General features: G+C 35.0%; 1 protein-coding gene and 1 non-coding gene across 3 annotated transcripts; one reads left to right on the top strand and one right to left on the bottom strand.

Annotated features, from left to right (window-relative positions):
• Nucleotides 1-2,987: 2,987 nt before the first annotated feature.
• Nucleotides 2,988-8,696, bottom strand: LOC121976007 (2-alkenal reductase (NADP(+)-dependent)-like). 2 transcript variants are annotated; one of them, XM_042527977.1, is made up of 5 exons: nucleotides 8,386-8,696; nucleotides 6,008-6,185; nucleotides 4,784-4,950; nucleotides 4,271-4,353; nucleotides 2,988-3,539 (listed from the first exon to the last, which is right to left on the bottom strand). In XM_042527977.1, the coding sequence occupies exons 1-5, from the start codon at nucleotides 8,629-8,631 to the stop codon at nucleotides 3,161-3,163; spliced, it is 1,053 nt and encodes a 350-aa protein (XP_042383911.1). In that variant the 5' UTR covers nucleotides 8,632-8,696; the 3' UTR covers nucleotides 2,988-3,160. The 2 variants fall into 2 exon arrangements, with proteins under 2 accessions (XP_042383911.1, XP_042383912.1); XM_042527978.1 differs by lacking the exon at nucleotides 8,386-8,696 and adding an exon at nucleotides 7,506-7,647.
• Nucleotides 8,697-10,408: 1,712 nt separating this feature from the next.
• Nucleotides 10,409-10,488, top strand: TRNAL-UAG. The gene has a single exon. It is a non-coding gene; the product is annotated as a tRNA-Leu (tRNA).
• The last annotated feature ends 8,559 nt before the right edge of the window (nucleotides 10,489-19,047 follow it).

Consider the following 19,047-nt stretch of genomic DNA (forward strand, 5'->3'; position numbering starts at 1 on the left):
AATGGAGGATGTTGTTTAGCAGTGATTCCAGAAACTAATTTGAGAAACGTTTGACAAGTTGGAAAGCGGAATTAAGGGAATTGCTGGATATGAGAGGTGATGTAACATAGTTTTAAGAATAAAAGTAGAATCAGTAGTAGATAAAATGTGGAAGTTGTGAACTGGAAAATGAGATCAATTCTGCAGTATGAGTGATCAGAAATGCAGAAATTCTGAAATGGAGATTTAGCAGTGGTGAAATCAGAAATACAGCTACAGAAGACAGACAAGGTAGTATAAATTGTGTACCAACTCTGCAGAGCTAATTTTTAAATTCAGTAAGAAAGCATTTGAAGATCTTTTATTGTTAGAAATAATTGTGATAACACCTTACCTAACCTGCTGAAGTATTGAAAGGCACGAGAAATATGTTGATTAAGTTGTAATTGCAAACTATGAACTGTAGTAATATGTTGATGCTATAGCTGATTGTATGTGCAGAAACATGTTCAAAACAGTGAGGTAATGCAGAAACAATGAGCTGCAGTGACATGTGTGGATCAACATTCGAGATTCAATTAGTGATCTCTGTGCTGTTGGAAATAACTTTGACAACATTCTTGTTTTCCTGTTGAAGTACTAAGATGCGCAAGAAATTTGTTGCAGAAATTGACTCTATTGACTCTATTGTACTATTCCATAACGTTCCACCCACCAAAGACATAAGCACTAAAGTTCCAGCAAAGACACCCGAACTTGACTTGCATATTTGGGAGTGGAGTGATGGTATGTGCTTGCTCTCCACATAGGCCAAGCTTGAGATGGAGGAACCAAAGAAACAGGCTAAAAGAAAGGGAACCCAATCAACCACATGAACCTAGCTCAAAAGGGGATTAACCAACTAATCACAGTAACATACTGGTCATTTAATTAGACCATTGAATAGGTTAAACAATACATTTGGTCGACAGAAGATGTTAAGTAATATAATTGGTTTATAGACCTTGCAACAAAGCTAACTAAATCTACTAGTTCTCTAATGTAATCCTATAAACAGACAAGCAATATGAACCTAAAGGCATCCGAGTCCAATATAATGCACTTCCTCAAAAGTGAGACGGAAGGAGACCTGTTCGGCTGTTCCTTCTGGTGCTGGTCATTCGTCGTCGTCTTCGATGAATAGTGCAGTAGGGTATGGCGCCGAGAGGTCGGAGTCGTCCACAGGCGGATTATATGACGCCCGGAGTCGGGTGGAAGGAGGCGGAGGGACGGACGGTGGAGATGGCCGAGGAGGCGGCTGGAGGAAAAAAATTACTGTGATCGCCGTGCGGGCGGCGAGGCCGCGAGTTGAGGTGAGTGGCGGCGTGAGGCGGCCACGGCTGGGTGTGTCACCTGGGTGCTCGCTCTTACCAGGGTAATGGGAAGATAGTTTTTCAAAATGGCCCAAAGTTTTACTTATTTTTCAGCATACTCTTTAAAATTTTAACATTATTAAAATAACCCCTATACTTTTGATACTGGCCCCATTCTACTTGCAACAGCTTGAATTAATTTTTTAATACTCTCCATTTATTTATTTCTAAATCATTGTCCTTCGTGACCTTTTATGAATTATTTCCTAAGCCAGCAAATATTGAAATGTGATAACTATTTTTAAAATTAATTTAATTTTGTATTTTTTTCAAATATAATTTCCTAGAGAAATTTTCATCTACATAAAAAATTTTAAATTCTAAATATGTGTAAATGTCCTAAATATATTTGACTATAATTTAATTTAGGATTTTATTATATCTATAATTTATATTTTATTTCAATTTTAGGAAAAATATAGTTAGTGTAAACATTTAAGTGAGGAATCATTAATTTTTCCATTGATTTATTTTTTTTAAAAAATAATTTACTTTGCAATAAAATGAATAAGAACTTTGTCTGATTGTTCATCGAATTAATATATATACTTTTCGTTTGTTTATTGTTCCACGCCGTTTAAAATTTACTTATTATATTATATATATTAACCACACAGAGCATGTTATTCAATTTATTAAATACATTAAGCATTTTTCCTTTTTTGGATAATTAAAAAATGTATATATCATAAGCACAAGAGTACACAATAATTAAGTGCTAGAAGTGATTCATGTCTTTCGGTCGGAGCCTCTAGCACGACGGATTTCATAGTTTTTACATAATAAAAGTGATCCAAGATATCACTTTTTCATGTATACATGAATTTATACACTCCTATAAATTTTTTCAAGATCCAATCAAGTACCCCGAGTTATGGTACGATAATAAAATATTCAAATTATCACTTAGGCACTCATGATTTGAACCTCAACTATGATGTATTTATAGAAATTTTTTTTCTAAATAAAAGGTGCAATCAAAAGATGCTAGGTTTCTGGACTGACCATCGTGTACACTTCCCGATTTATTCTGATGATCAATAAAAAACTTTCATAGATCAAACCGATCATTTCAGGGATAGTGAGATTAACTAAGATGATCATTATTTTTTTAATGATCCAATCAATTCTCACTCCACCTCTATAATATCATCCATGAACCTGAAACATTTATTAATGGGCATCTCCTATTCCATGTATAATCAATCGCTGATCCTCCTCTATCAATCCATGATAGATGGACATTTATGGATGTTCTTGCAGTCTCCATAAATTCTAATAGAATATTAAGCATTTTTTTTCCCATAGTAATACTATAGCATTTGATGAAACTAAACAATGAATAATAGTTTATAATCATTTCTATACCATAAAGTTTATGTAGAATGCTGTCAGAAAATAGTTAGTAAAGATAAATAGTTTAGAATATTATCAGTATTTATAATACGTGAGCTGTCCAGATAGTAAGCTGAGCAATTCCATCAAAAACTAGAAAAAAAAATCAATGTGACAGTGCAAAACCAAGTTGCAAACTTTATTTTATCACTTGCTACAAGATTCATAAACTGCAAAAAAAAATAAAAATAAAATATAAAATATAAAAAAGATGCTTGTGTTATATATGAAGAGAACAACCTCCTCTTCTTTCAAAGTTTCAACACTTTATTGTCAAATGAAGGTTTAAAAAAACTAATAGCAACTGTTACTCGTGGGCGTACCGCACATGGTAGGAACTTTGTGCACCTAACTGTTTTTCTTTTTTTTAACTGTTACTCGTGGGTGACTGCAACCAACTGTTTTCCAACATTTCGGCCTTCGAAGAGGCCTACAAGTGCCACAGGTGCATTCTCGAGGCCTTCGACTATATCTTCCACATACTTTATTTTCTCTTCCTTTATCAGTTGCACAACCTTCTCTTCAAACTCTAGATAACTGCCATAGTGATCGAATACCAAGAACCCTTCCATTCGGATGCGCTTGCCAATAATGAGGAACAAGTTGCGCACGCCTTCGGGTATCTCAAGGTTGTATTGAGAAATCATTCCACATGCAGCAATTCGTCCTTTTAATCTCATGTTGTAAAGAACAGCTTCGAGCATTGAACCACCTACATTCTCAAAATAGATATCGATGCCATCTGGGAAGTACCTGCAGAGGAGAATATAACCAGGATACAAATTAAAGACGCTTTTAACTTCAACAGAACAAAAGAATAATTGACATGTATAATTGGAAACTCGGTGTATGGAACGAGCCAATGTCATACCATAACCAAACCTATTAAACTTGAACCTCGAGATTACTGTGAAAAACTTATGTCTATACTTTTTGTAGCCCATCTCTATTTATGGACACACGATGTAGGAAGGGATGTAGGAATGCAATGCCAAATCTATGAAAGTTCAATGTACCTAATCTTACCCTTGTGAACTGAACCTAGATTGCCCATAGTGCAATGGAGGAACCTTATGTAGACCATAGCAAACTCGTTTGAAGATCATGTAGAGAACACTATAGAGTTTATTACTAAATATCATGCTTAAATAACATTCTATTCTAAACACCAATTCATCCATTTTGTATGATATATACAAACATAACAACCATAATCTTTTGAACAAAACACTTGGTCTAAAAATCATCAATTTTTAGAGATAATCCTAGTTAGCATTCTTTTATAGTTCTACTTTTCATAATAAACACCCCATTAGGCTCAGAAGCACCTAGAAACAGAACGCTAGTTGCAGTTTCCATTCTCACATACATTTTAAAGGGGCTAAAGAGTCAGTATTAATTATGACAGATCATGTACTATGCAAAATAGCTAATATACCTAACTTTCAAAAAAAAAATAAACCATATTTTGACGAGTGGCCAACCTTTTCAAAGTTTTAGTCATATCAGGTTCCTTCTTATAATTAAAAGCCTCATCGAAGCCAAACTTAGTCTTCAGAAGATTAACCTAATGAACAATAAGAAGAAGAAAAAAGTAAATGCCAACTTACAAATAAGATGATTAGTCTTTGGAAATTTATTATGCGATAATATGTCAAACCAACATCCTAGTTTTTTCCATTTTGCTAAATGTCAATGTGTCAAATGTTGGATACTAGAGAGAAAGAATTGAAATTCAATAACAGATAATCAAAAAAATACGAGTACACCATATACATAAGCCCCTTATCATTGAATTCAACTTTTTATTATAAAAAAGTTGTTTGAAATAGCCTTCCTAATCTGAGCTAATGCAATATTCTGATCTGAATATTCATCGATAATTCAGAATCAAAATGGGCAAAGCTTGTAGTGAGAGAGAGAGCTTATGCTTTGAGTAGGTATGCTACAAATTAATTTACTTATGGAAGTAAAAAATAAGTCAAATCTTGTCAAACCTTTTCATCAGACCCAGCACTTCCGACAACATAACAACCCAATTGTTTGGCAAATTGTCCCACAAGTTGGCCAACAGCACCAGATGCTGCTGATATGAAAATGCGCTCCCCTTTCTTTGGAGAGCAAATGTCATAAAACCCAGCATAAGCTGTAAGACCTGGCATACCTAGAGATTGCAATACTAGAATTGTTAATAGAGCGAGAAAAATGATAGTTCATTTTCAACTCTGAAAATGGTAGTTCATCTTGAAGTGACATCACTGTTTGTCTTTTAGTAAGCTCATATAAAAAATTCCTAGTAGAATATCAATTTGTTGCTTAAAGTATCTGCCTAAGAATAAAGAAACGACTTTTAGTTTGGCAGCTAGCTAAAACTTTTAGCATAGGACTAGTAGTATGGTCTTTATGGATATGATTAATGTTGCAGAAAAGATAAGGGACGTGATTAATATTAGTAAGGTTGCTTCTTTATGGATGTTGATAAAGAGAACGAACATGATTAAATTTTGTAATGTTGCTACTTTGTGGCAAAGCAAATGTCCTACCAAAAAAAGGGAAAGTAATATTCTTCACTATAGCCCAAGTGACATAAAGTAGGGCACGAGCATGAAAACTGAGAGGAAAAAAAGAAAATATTTTGACTTCAAACTTCATTCAGAGACTAGAATGCACCACTATATAGGCTCTAAAAGATTCCCATGAATTTTCTTTGACGATTGCTCAATTTCACCCACTCGTTTTGTTTTCCAATTTTGACTTCCAGAGCTCATTGATTGAAAACTAAAAGGAAAAAAAGAAAATATTTTGACTTCAAACTTTATTCACAGACTAGAATGCACCACTATATAGACTCTAAAAGATTCCCATGAATTTTCTTTGACGATTGCTCAATTTCACCCACCTGTTTTGTTTTCCAATTTTGACTTCCAGGGCTCATTGATTGTGTCAGAAAGTGTTCTCTATCATTGAATGTTGTTTTTGTATTCTATGTTTAAGGAAAGATCAATCTAAAACACCAGTATATACAATAAAAGAAAACAAAATTTTAACCAATATTTAGCTGACTAGTATCACTTTGACTGAACTAGAATGTATCAACTAGTTTTTTGTCTTCTCATGATTACTACTAAATTATCATGTTGCAGACTGATTAACATGCAGTTATCACATTAAAAAGGTGGAAGGTATGGCATCCATTTAAGTTATGCAGAAACAGCACTTACCAAGAATACCAGTATAGTAAGAAAGTGGAACTTCAGTGTGATGGATTTTAAAAAGTAGTTTTGGATCTGTAATCAAGCTATACTCTTCCCAACCAGTCATGCCCCACGCATAGTCACCAATTTTAAAATCTGGGTGGCTGGAGTCTACAACTTTTCCAACGCCAAAACCAGCTATTGGCTATACAAGAAAAAATACGATGTCAAAATCTAGATATGAAAACTAATCAAAAGGCATATTAGTAATATTACATTTATCATTCAGCTTAATCAATATTAATGCAGAACAATATCTAAATTGCACCACAATTTCATACCTGGGCTCAAAAGGAATTATGTTATAATTGATTGATTTGATTCTCATGGGTCATGATTTACTCATGAGCCTCACTGAGTTAGCAGAGGACAGCCTTTCAAAATTAAAGTTTTATAACTACACTTCAACAAAATGGCTAGTTGTTAAGAAGCTTTCAGAGGTATTAAATGTACTCAATTAAACTGAAGCACTTCTTGTGGTAGAAATGTGAAAAAAGTGGAGGAATCTCTATAGTGTGAGTTAAAAAATACAGTTGGAGAGAGGAAAAATAAAAATTTAAGTAAACAAAATGTGGGGAAGATGGATATTTGTTGACTGGACTATAAAGAATATGAAAACAAGGATGAAAAATTTAGTATTGACAGGATAAGACAAAAATTGATGTAGAAACGATAAAGTAAAGCCTCATATGAAAAAATTAAATAGACTTGTCTAACTAACCGCTGCTCCTGTCACTAATGAACTATTTCTCCTAGTAGAAAATAGATAAATATTGGTCTTTGTATGTAAATGGGTTGTAGTTGGTAGCTCATGCCAACATGCATAACTTCTTTTATGTTATCACCATTGTGTTATTCATTGGAAACTTATAGGATACAGGAAAATTGAATCCAGTGTTTTTTGAAAGGTCCAAACGGTAACAAGCTGATGCTTATGAAATGAAAACACATGATCACCTCCAATTTGTACTGTTCTTTTTTTACTTCACATCTTATCAAGTCCATAAAGCAAGCAATTGCATTAATTTTGAGCAAGCACTATTAAGAGATTATCAACCAGCTGATCCTGAAACCAGAAGCACATGTACAAATTTTTTGACCAACTAAATGGAAACAACAGTTGTTCAGGACATTTAGACAGATTTAATAAGCATAATTGTTCCACATAGAGAGTACCTGGAATATTTATCTCATTAATTCATCCATTTTTGTTAGAGTTTCACTTCTATTGTCAAATCATTGGAAATTAAGTGTGCAAAGCAAATTTTACATGGATCAAATTCAATCTAATTATCCATCGGTTCATTATTTTTAGGGGACTATGCCCCCTCGGGACGGTCTAGTGGCTAGCACATGAGGTGTTGCCACCATGAAGTCTGGGGTTCGAATCTCGGTATAGCCGAGATAAATATCTCCCTTATGTGCTAGTCACTATTTCAAAGGCTAGTAGCCGCCCGTGATTTACCTTCTTCGTGTTGGCCCTGGGACGGGTTGGCGGGGGCGCTGGAGGCGAGCATATTGGTCTTTTGCCACCATTATTTTTAGGGGACTACCATCGACTATGACCGAAGCATACTCTCAATAAACTATGTCTTATAAAGAATAAGTCTGCAATTATTTTAGTAAAAGCATAAAAGGCACAGTCAGTCTGAGATATCAAACAAGCCAACAGAGAGGATAAAATGCATAAAACTCAAAACAAACACTGGTATCTTTATGAGAAAGAATTTTGAAATTCAAGCCCCATGCAGCAGCCAATCGAAACCATCCCTTATTCTCTTTGCAGAATAATATCCGTCTCCATTTTGTAACCATTTCTACCATAGGAGCATCATGGTGTTCAACCACCTACTTTTCAAGATCTAGCAATCCCTCATCCTATTACCGACAATTCAAAATTTCCAAATTTTTCATAGAAAAAATATCACTCTAAGCGAGCTGAGAGCATACACTATTTGCTAAAAATCCAACAGCTTGTTCACAAAACTAGAAAGTCCATTTTTTTTACTCTCCTGAAATTGGTGCAGGCTAAAGCAACATACTAACTCCCTAAGAATCCATAATATCCTCCATGCACATACTCTTTTAAGAATTTCCCCTTAGTTTATTTCCCCTCATGCTAAACTAGCATACCCCTTTCACATGAATCCGAGAGTGCCTGATCCATAAGATCCTGGCACTCTTCCCATAAAATAGTCCCGTAACTTCATATATAAAAACGAAGAAACACTGTGCAAAGATTCTCCGAAGAAACACATAAATTATTTTTAAAAAAAAATCTTAAACCGATTCCAATGATTATCAATCATCTAGGGCAGGTGGTGCGGGCCACGTGGTCAGTATACCTTGCCGGGGACGAAGTCATCGACGTAGCTGGCCTCCTCATGCTTGGTCATGCGCAACCGCATGTACGGGTCGCAGGAGAGGTAGAGGTTCTTGAGGATCAGGGCGGTGGAGCCCTCCGGCACGCGCAGCCGGATGGTGCCTGTCGTCACCAGTTCCATATCCGTCTCCTTGGGCGCTCCGCCCGCGATGAAATGCTTCAGCAACACCTTCTTGTTCGCTACCACCACATCCTCCGCCGACCCCATCGCGCCTCTCTCTCTCTCTCTCTCTCTCAGAATCGACGCACATATAAAGACGCAACCGCCTGCCGGTAATAAATATAAAATGACTTCTTCCTTCGAATTAAAATCAATTCCTTCTAGAAAAAGGTCAATTTTGTTGGACACAATTTCTTTCTTTTATTAATTTTGCTTACTCTTTTGTTCTTTGTGCGAAAGTGACACAATTTGAATGAGACAATATGGAATCCACTTCATTATTAATTTGGCTAGGCTGTAAACAGGCAAGAACACTCTAAGTTAGTTAATAATTTTACCTTTTATGTTCAAATTACCAGAAATTTTTATTTATTATAAAAATTTTTACATGCAATCCCCATCCATAAAAATCTTTATTTTCTCATGATACTTTTAGGTATAAAAAATCTAAAAATTAGTATAATTCTTTTTAAATTCAGTACATTAAATTAGAACCTAATATATTTTCTATCAAATTAAGTACGATTCTTTTTTCATCTCAATTGGATGAAAAATATACTAGATTTTTTTTTAAATGGTACTCAATTGAATGAAAAATATACTTGATTTTCATCTCTAGTCAAACATATTTACCTAATTGTCCATGATACTTTTAGGTATAAAAAGTCCAAAAATCAGTATAATTTCTCTTAAATTCAGTACATTAAATTAGAATCTAGTATATTTTCTATCAAATTGAGTACTCACCTCAATTAGATGAAAAATATACTAGATTTTCTTTTGATGATACTCAATTGGATAAAAAATATACTAGATTTTCTTTAAATAATAAATAATACTGAATTTATAAGGAATTATATTAAGTAGGAAAAAAGTCGTGCTCAATTTAATAGAAAATATATTCAATTCTAGTTTAATATGCTGAATTTAATAGGAATTATACTCATTTTTAGACTATTTGTACCAAAAAAATATGAGGGTTAATTTTGATAGAAAATATACTCGATTCTAGCATAAAGTACTGGATTCTAGTGTAAAGTGCTGAATTTAATCGGAAATATACTCGTTTTTAGACTTTTTATACTAAAAAATCTGAGGGGCAATTTAGGTAACAATATTTGCATGAGGAAGTTGAAACAAGTAATACTTTGCATGCAGGGAGTGGAAACAAAGTTTTTTATGATTGTGGACTGCATACAAAGTTGTGATTGCGATTAGGGATTTTTCTCTACTTTACCGTTAGCCTTATTTGCAAATTAAAGTCCTCAAAATGAATGCAAGAATTGTTTATAAAATTAAAGAAATAAAAACAGACAAATAAATTGGCAAAAGGCGATTGTACTTGTTTCCAATGTCTCCGTCAATTCATTTTAGGGCCAACCCAAAAAATATAAATCATGGATGACTATTAGACCTTAGAATAATGACTAATGCATAAGAATAAAAACAGACTAACAAAAAACTAAATTGAATTATTAATTTGTAGTATGTTTTTTCCCTTTTCACCAAATCAAATGACAAAAGGTGATTTGTTCACACTTAGTGCACCCACCAACTCGTCTCTAGGTCAACACGGAAAAAGTAAATTATGATTAACTACTAGCCATTATTAGTACAAGTGGCAAAGCATAAAGAGAGACATATTGGGACATGTCAAATTTTAATCTCAAGATCTTAATGTGGTAATACCCTTTTTCACCCATTCATGCTTTAGGGTAAACAAAGTAAAATGTTTAATCACATTGAAACGTACTCCTATTGCAGAGGTAAGAAAGACCAAATATCAAAATATAAATAATTAAATATGGACACCTTTTAACATATGGACAGTTTGGCCGAGTGGTCTAAGGCGCCAGATTTAGGCTCTGGTCCGAAAGGGCGTGGGTTCAAATCCCACAGCTGTCAACATAATTTTGATGGGCTGCGTATCTGAGTAATATGAAACGATTGATCTAGCCGTATAAAATTTTTTATCACCAGAATAAATCGCATGAGTTTTGACGGACGTATCTGAGTAATATGAAACGATTGATCTAGCCGTATAAAATTTTTTATCACCAGAATAAATCGCATGAGTTTTGACGGATGACTTAATGACATAAGTAGCTCAAATTTATAGAGTATAATGTGTTCGGTGACATTCGAACCCATAAGTTAGCAAGATGTATGGATGATCATGACGATAGTATTTATTTTTTAAAATTCGATTAATTCTAGATATGATGGACTTGTTCAGTTTTCTATTATCAGCCGGGAAATGTAGATGAGTCTTAGCGTATGGTCCAGTGTTGCAAGTATAATTTGAACTCTCCATAGATAATGTATTTTTCGATGAGATTCAAAACTTCGTTACCTAAGGAGTCCATTCCATCATTTACCATCACACCATAACCATGGAAAAATGAGATGTGTTTCAATTTTTTTTTATACTTAATTGATATTCATATGTTATTGCTTGATTAATCTTAGGATAGATGGTCCGGACTCATATTACACTCATTAAATTAATTTTGAAAGCATAACTCTTTATATGACACTCTATTTTATCAGTAATTCAATCATATTTTATATATATATATATATATATATATATATATATATATATATATATATATATATATATATTTTAAAAAAATTAACATTCAAGGACAATGGACGGTATTTCAATTGTAACAAAAGATGATTATACTAATTCAAGATGTCTCTCAACATCAATCATATTATATAAAGGGAGATAAATCATAAGATTAATGGATAATAAAATGTTTTCACGACACAATATTTTTGAGCGGCCAAACCCTATCTTGTTGGCATGATTAGAAGATTTGAAAGTGAGCCTTGTTACATGCTTAACACATCCAATTCGTTCTTGAAAAATAATAATAATGAAATAAATAAATAATATATAGGAGAATTATATTTTAAAAATTATCTCATATATATATATATGAACAGAAAATTTAAGAACAATATATAACCATTACAATATCATATAAATTTAAGAATGACATATTATATAAAATCACAATCATATATATCATCCTAGCTAACTATATATATTTAAAGAAGAATTTTATCATTTTTATGAAGTAAGAGTTAGGATAGGTGCCCTTACAATTGCTTAGAGGATATTAAAAAATATTAAAAATTATTCTGTCCAACTTAAGATTTATCAAATTCACACTTAGTGGATTCGCTAAAATTTATTAGCAATGTGTTCGAAGCATTCAAGAGTAAGACGGACAAGAACTCATTACCTATTGATATAAAATAAAAAGACAATTAATGAAAGAATATGTCCTATTAAATTTTAAGAAATGGTTGTCTAATTAACAAATATGTAAAAACAAAATAGTCTTCCTCAAATGAATTGAACTTGAAGATATAGCCCCCGAAGACTTAATTTAGTTATCTTACAATCTATAATTTTCCATCGTGGAAATTAAATTTATATATTTTTTTAATAAAAAGAGTAAATATATATTATCAAAGAAAAAGTACAAACATACAAAATCAATGAACACCTTCTCATGTCATATCTAACGAAGTGTTAGATCTAAAGAGATGTTTGAGTTATATTGTACAAGTGACATGTGCACCATTACTTTCACTCTATATGTAACTCATATCAAAACTACTTTGGTCGGTTACTCATCCACCGTATGACCATAGGGGTTAAGCATCGAGCAATCTTTGTCATCAATGTTAAAACAGATATCGGTGTGTCTCAATGCTATATGTACCGAAGCATCCTTAATGTCTACCCCTCCATCAAACATCCTCAATATTTGTCCTCCATCCTCTAGAGGTGGTCTGAGTCCTCCGGTAAGTTAAGGACACTAGGAGTGATATGAGTCCTCTGATAAGTTGAGGACGCATATGTGTATGATCGTGCTATGAGCCCAATGTCCTCAGCATATGGTATCTCTAGTTGTACTGCCCAACCATCCTCTACTCACTATTAATAAGTGATCATCTATTAATATATTTGATCGATATGTTTTTACCGCGAGCCATTTGATGTGTACTAGATAGACATTTTTGGTGCATCTATTTAGCCTTTTAGATTTTTTGACAAAACCTTAGCCATAAATAAATTTAAAATGTCTTTACCGTGAACCATTTGCTACAGACTAGATATATCATTTCAAGATGGAGCTATTCACCTATACATCCTCATCATTAGGACTCTCTCTCATCATGACTCACACTCCATATAGTGTACTCCTTATGTGGCCTCACGTCTCACCACTTACACTACACACTCTCCCCTTCATGTGGTCTCACTCCTCATCACTCACATACACCCTCTCATAGAGTAGATATCTATTAACACTCCATATGGGCTGGCGAGATACTCCCCGAAATATGCTCTCCAAGCCAATACTCCACTCCATATGTCCATCTAGACACCCACTCTAGTCTCTAGTGTCCATCTCTACTGTCTCAGGAGCGGTCTCCATGCATCTGAAGAGTTTGAGTCGGATTGTATTTGAGTAGGGGGTATACCTTGCCAACAATGTCGAGACCCATCTTTGTAAAAGTTTAATAGTATGTAGGAATCCCCCATGTGATGTCCCATGTAACTGATGTCTCCAGATAAGATACTATGTATTTTTTTTTACTAGGGCATATACTTGAGATTGTGTCAGTTGGAAGTACTGTCCCTAGTTCTAAATATCCTGTAAAGTGAAGATAGGTGTTTGGCATACCTATATATGACTACGTACCAAAATGTATGATGTAGACTTTATTGTTGGGATCAAAAGAATTCATATATCTCCATAATGATATAATATTGTCTACTTTGAGCCTAAAAGTTTTTATGATTTTATTTTTGAGCACTATTCAAAAGACCTCATATCAATGGATATACCTTCATCTTTTTAAACTCATGATCTTTTTTTATATCTTTCTAACATGAAAATTTGATTCTATTCTCAACAATCTTCCCTTTAAACAAAGAACCACTATTACTCTCATAGTTCTGACCTTCCCACAAGCATCCGATCACTCTCGACCTACTCCAGACCTCCTCTCAAGCATTCGATCACTCTTAACTTGCTCCGGGGCTCCCTTCAAACATCTGATCACTCTTGACCTACTCCGGGGCTCTTCTCAACTTCGTTCAAGACCACCCCCACATTAAACCTGACTATGGTTCGAAACTGACGGTTCGATGGTTCGAAACTACCGGTTCGACAATTTCTAAGGGATCAACCCTTAACCTTAACCATCTAAGATGATTACGGTTCATGGTTCGGAATTACCGGTTCACGGTTCGAAACTTTCGGTTCATGATTCGAAACCACTGGTTCATGGTTCGTGCATGGTTCGTCATAGTTCATCACAGTTCAAGATTATTATATTATTTTTTAAAGAAAATTATAAATTTATAAAATCATTTGATACCGTTAGACTTAGAATAATTATATAATAAAAAATATTAATTAGTTATTAATTAATTAATTAATATATAATAAATGATTATAAATTACTTAATTAATAAATAAATAAATATATATATATATATATATTTATTTTAATTATTAAAAGAAAATATAACAAAAGAAACGGATTATTAAACAATTAATCAACATGTTAAAACATTAAAGTAGTTGGTTAGAATGTTTATTTCTAATCTAGAATAGCTTAGTTTGAATCTCTGACCAACAAATTAATTTTTAAGAAATATATAGAAATTTAAAAAACAAAAATACAAATAGAAATTAAATTAGCGGTTAATCTGGGTTGGAACCATAACCTTGCCAGGTCGGGTCCAGTTTAGACCCAGCCCGGGATTGGGTCTACCTCATATGACATCTGTTTTAGACAATGACTATGATACCATTTGTTAGGACTAACAGAATTCACATATCTCCACAATGGTATGATATTGTCCAACCTAATCGTTTTAATTTGTTAGCTTTACCTAAAAGGTCACATGCCACTGAGCTATCTTCGTCCTTTTAAGTTTTAAATTGATAATCTTTTCCTTATCTTTCTAATGTGGAACTTTGATTGTATTTCTAATATCTACTACTACTACTTAGGTTGACTACTCTTACTAATTCAAATGATTCAGCTAAGTAGATTACCAAGGTCAGTAGATCACTAAGATACTCCAAAAACTCTATGCATGTGTAAGATGTAAGCCTCCAAAATTGTCAATGGGTTCTGCCAGATCCTATCTATATGCATGCTCTCTATCAACTAAAAATGCATGCTCTCTGGCTATGCTACCGCTAAAAGTGTACAATCTCACACACGGCACAACCAAAAATGCATTCTCTCACAACCCTACCTAACCTATATGTGTAGCAAAATGCATGTGTGTATATGTAATAGGGTAACCAAAATACTACATGCCCAAAAAAGTATATCATCCATGTGCGAGTACTTGATCTGAGTAGACATCGAGCGTCCAATAAGCATGTATTTGTGTCTTCTTGAATAGTAGCTTCCCATCAAATTGCATCCCCTTAAACATGCTACAGTTTCACACCCTCCAAACATGATGTATCAGTGCTGACATGGTGATGTGGCATGCCCTAGTCAGAGCGTGGAGGTCCTCTGGTACTAGAATATGAAAAACCGCAGCATACATTTGTAGGAAATGGGAACGTGGGGGAAACCCACGTTGCCCACTTCTTAGGGGTAAATTGTCCCTTATACCCTTGGGTTATTTTCATTTATAAGAGGTGCATCCAAGGATCATTCATCGGAAGAGGAAACACAACGAAGTGTGTTGAGAATAGAGAGGACTGAGAGAACATCCGAGGCAGTGGGATTTGGTTCGTGGAATTACGGAGATGTTTCTAATTTTGTGATCGTTCTTCTAACAATAAGTCTTGTCGTCGCCGATTGCAAATCCGTAGGAGATTACTGTAAGTGCTTGATTGTTTTGTGAAATTAATATATAATTCCTACATTGGTATCAGAGCATTAGGAATTATACTATATCACTTTACATTTTCTCGTCTCTGAACACACCGCAACGAGTCAGAAAGGTGACTGTTTGGCCAGAAATCTTTGGAATGAGTTTTTCCCGTAAATCTCCCTATGGCTGACGGTTTGGTCACTGCAAAGGAGCTTCGACGACTGCATCACGACAGTAGGAGACCAACGACAGGGTCACAGGTCAGCGATCGAGTCGCCATCGACGTTAGTATCGCTGCTTGACAGTGCACTAGGCCAAAATCACGACAGGATTTCGATTTCCATCTGAGCCGGGCTTGGGCCGTGAGGATATGCCGACGATGGCATTCCGTGGCTGGAGATGGCGTCCTGGCTGGCCGACGATGCGTTGGTGGTCGGGATAGGCAGAACAACCGCTGGCGACCTCGTTGGGCCTTCCCACAAGCATCTGATCACTCACGACCTGCTCCGGGCCTCTCCTCAAGCATTCGGTCACTCTTGACCTACTCTGGGGCTCCCCGCAAGTATCCAGTCACTCTTGACCTACTCCAGAGCTCTTCTTAACTTCGTTCAAGACCACTCCACATTAAACCTGACCATGGTTCGAAACTGACAGTTCGACGATTCAGAACTGTCGATTCGACAATTCCTGAGGGGTCAACCCTTAACCTTTACCATCTAAGATGATTACGGTTCACAGTTTGGAACTGCCGGTTCATGGTTCAAAATTACCAGTTCACTGTTCGGAATGACCAGTTCATGGTTCAGATCCGTAGGTTCATGGTTCGTGCATGGTTCATCACAGTTCACCATAGTTCAAGATTATTATATTATTTTTTAATAAAATTATTTGATACCATTAGACTTATTAAGAATAATTATATAATAAAAACTATTAATTAGTTATTACTTAATTAATTAATATATAATAAATTATTATAAATTACTTTAATTAATATTTATTTATTTATTTATTTTAATTATTAAAAGAAAATATAACAAAAGAAACTAGTTATTAACAATTAATCAACATGTTAAAACATTAATAGCAGTAGTGTAGTTGGTTAGGATGTTTATTTCTAATCTAGAATACCTTAGTTTGAATCTTGACACTAACAAATTAATTTTTAAGAAATATATAGAAATTTAAAAAACAAAAAACACAAATAGAAATTAAATTGGCGATTAATCTGGGCTGGAACCATAATCCCGTCAGGTCGGGTCCAGCTTAGACCCGACCCGGGGTTGGGTGGCTGGAACCATAACCCTGCCAGGTCGAGTCCAGCTTAACACGGCTTGTGGTTGGATCTACCTCACATGACATCTATTTTAGACCATGACTATGATATCATTTGTTAGGACTAACAGAATTCACATATCTCCACAATGGTATGATATTATCCGACCTAATCATTTTAATTTTTAAGCTCTACCTAAAAGGTTACATGCCAATGGAGCTATCTTCGTCCTTTTAAGTTTTAAATTGATAATCTTTTCCTTATCTTTCTAATGTGGAACTTTGATTGTATTTTTAATATCTACTACTACTACTACTTAGGTTGACTACTCTTACTAATTCAAATGATTCAGCTGAGTAGATTACCAAGGTCAGTAGATCACTAAGACACTCCAAAAACTGTATGCATGTGTAAGATGTAAGCCTCCAAAATTGTCAATGGGTTCTGCTAGAGCCTATCTATATGCATGTTCTCTATCAACTAAAAATGCATGCTCTAGCTATGCTACCACTAAAAGTGTACAATCTCACACACGACACAACCAAAAATGCATTCCCTCACAACCCTACCTAACCTGTATGTGTAGAAAAATGCATGTGTGTATATGTAATAGGGTAACTAAAATACTACATGCCCAAAAAAGTATATCATCCATGTGCGAGTACTTGATCGGAGTAGACATCGAGCGTCCAATAAGCATGTATTTGCGTCTTCTTGAATACCAGCTTCCCATCAAATTGCATCCCCTTAAACATGCTACAGTTTCACACCCTCCAAACATGATGTATCAGTGCCGACATGGTGATGTGTCATGCCCTAGTCAGGGTGGAGGTCCTCTGGTACTAGAATATGAAAAACCGTAGCATACATTTGTAGGAAATGGGAGCGTGGGGGAAACCCACGTTGCCCACTTCTTAGGGGTAAATTGTCCCTTATACCCTTGGATTATTTTCATTTATAAGAGGTGCATCCAAGGAGCATTCATCGGAAGAGGAAACACAATGAAGTGTGTTGAGAATAGAGAGGGCTGGAGAACATCTGAGGAGGTGGGATTTGGTTCGTGGAATTGCGGAGAGTTTTCTGATTTTGTGATCATTCTTCTGACAGCAAGTCTTGCCGTCGCCGATTGCAGATTCATGGGAGATTACTATAAGTATTTAATTGTTTTGTGCAATTAATATATAATTCCTACATTGGTATCAGAGCATTAGGAATTATACTATATCGCTTTGTGTTTTCTCGTCTTTGAACACGCCGCAACGAGTCATGAAGGTGACTGTTTGGCTAGAAATCTTTGGAATGAGTTTTTCTCAAAAATCTCCCTGTGGCCAAAGGTTTGGTCACTGCAAAGGAGCTCCGACGACTGCATCACGGTAGTAGGAGACCAGCGATAGGGTTGCAGGTCAGCGATCGAGTCACCACCGACGTTAATATCGCTGCTTGGCAGCGCACTGGGCCAAAATTGTGACAGGGTTTCTGTTTCATTCGAGTTGGGCTTGGGCCGTGAGGATATGCCAGTGACAGCATTTCGTGGCCCGAGATGGCGTCCTGGCTGGCCGGCGATGCACTGGTGGTCGGGACAGGCAGAACAACCGCCAGTGACCTCGTTGGGCCTTCCCACAAGCATCCGATCACTCTCGACCTGTTCCGGGCCTCCCCTCAAGTATTCGGTCACTCTTGACCTGTTCCGGGGCTCTCCGTAAGCATCCAGTCACTCTTGACCTACTCCAGGACTCTTCTCAACTTCGTTCAAGACCACGCCACATTAAACCTGCCCATGGTTCGAAACTAACGGTTTGACGGTTCAGAACTATCGATTCGACAGTTCCTTAGGGGTCAACCCTTAACCTTTACCATCTAAGATGATTACGGTTCACGGTTTGGAACTACTGGTTCATGGTTCAGAATTATTGATTCATGGTTCGGAATGACCGGTTCTTGATTCGGAATCCCAGGTTCATGGTTTATGCACGGTTCGTCACAATTCACCATAGTTCAAGACTATTATATTATTTTTTAATAAAATTGTAAATTTATAAAATTATTTGACACCATTAGACTTATTAAGAATAATTATATAATAAAAAAATATTAATTAGTTATTAATTAATTAATTAATATATAATAAATTATTATAAATTACTTTATATATATATATTAGTTATTAAAAGAAAATATAACAAAAGAAACTAGTTATTAACAATTAATCAACATGTTAAAACATTAATAGCAGTAGTGTAGTTGGTTAGGATGTTTATTTCTAATCTAGAATACCTTAGTGTCAATCTCTGCACTAACAAATTAATTT

This window comes from Zingiber officinale, chromosome 4B (genome assembly GCF_018446385.1).
Source record: "Zingiber officinale cultivar Zhangliang chromosome 4B, Zo_v1.1, whole genome shotgun sequence".
Taxonomy (NCBI): domain Eukaryota; kingdom Viridiplantae; phylum Streptophyta; class Magnoliopsida; order Zingiberales; family Zingiberaceae; genus Zingiber; species Zingiber officinale.

What these genes read in the sequence shown, in the direction of transcription:
- LOC121976007 (XM_042527977.1), bottom strand. Translation starts at nt 8,631, where the DNA reads ATGGGGTCGGCGGAGGATGTGGTGGTAGCGAACAAGAAGGTGTTGCTG. An exon ending in TTACTATACTGGTATTCTTG is followed by an intron (nt 4,951 to 6,007) that starts GTAAGTGCTGTT and finishes TGCAATCTCTAG; the next exon opens with GTATGCCAGGTCTTACAGCT. An exon ending in ATGACTAAAACTTTGAAAAG is followed by an intron (nt 3,540 to 4,270) that starts GTTGGCCACTCG and finishes TCTCCTCTGCAG; the next exon opens with GTACTTCCCAGATGGCATCG.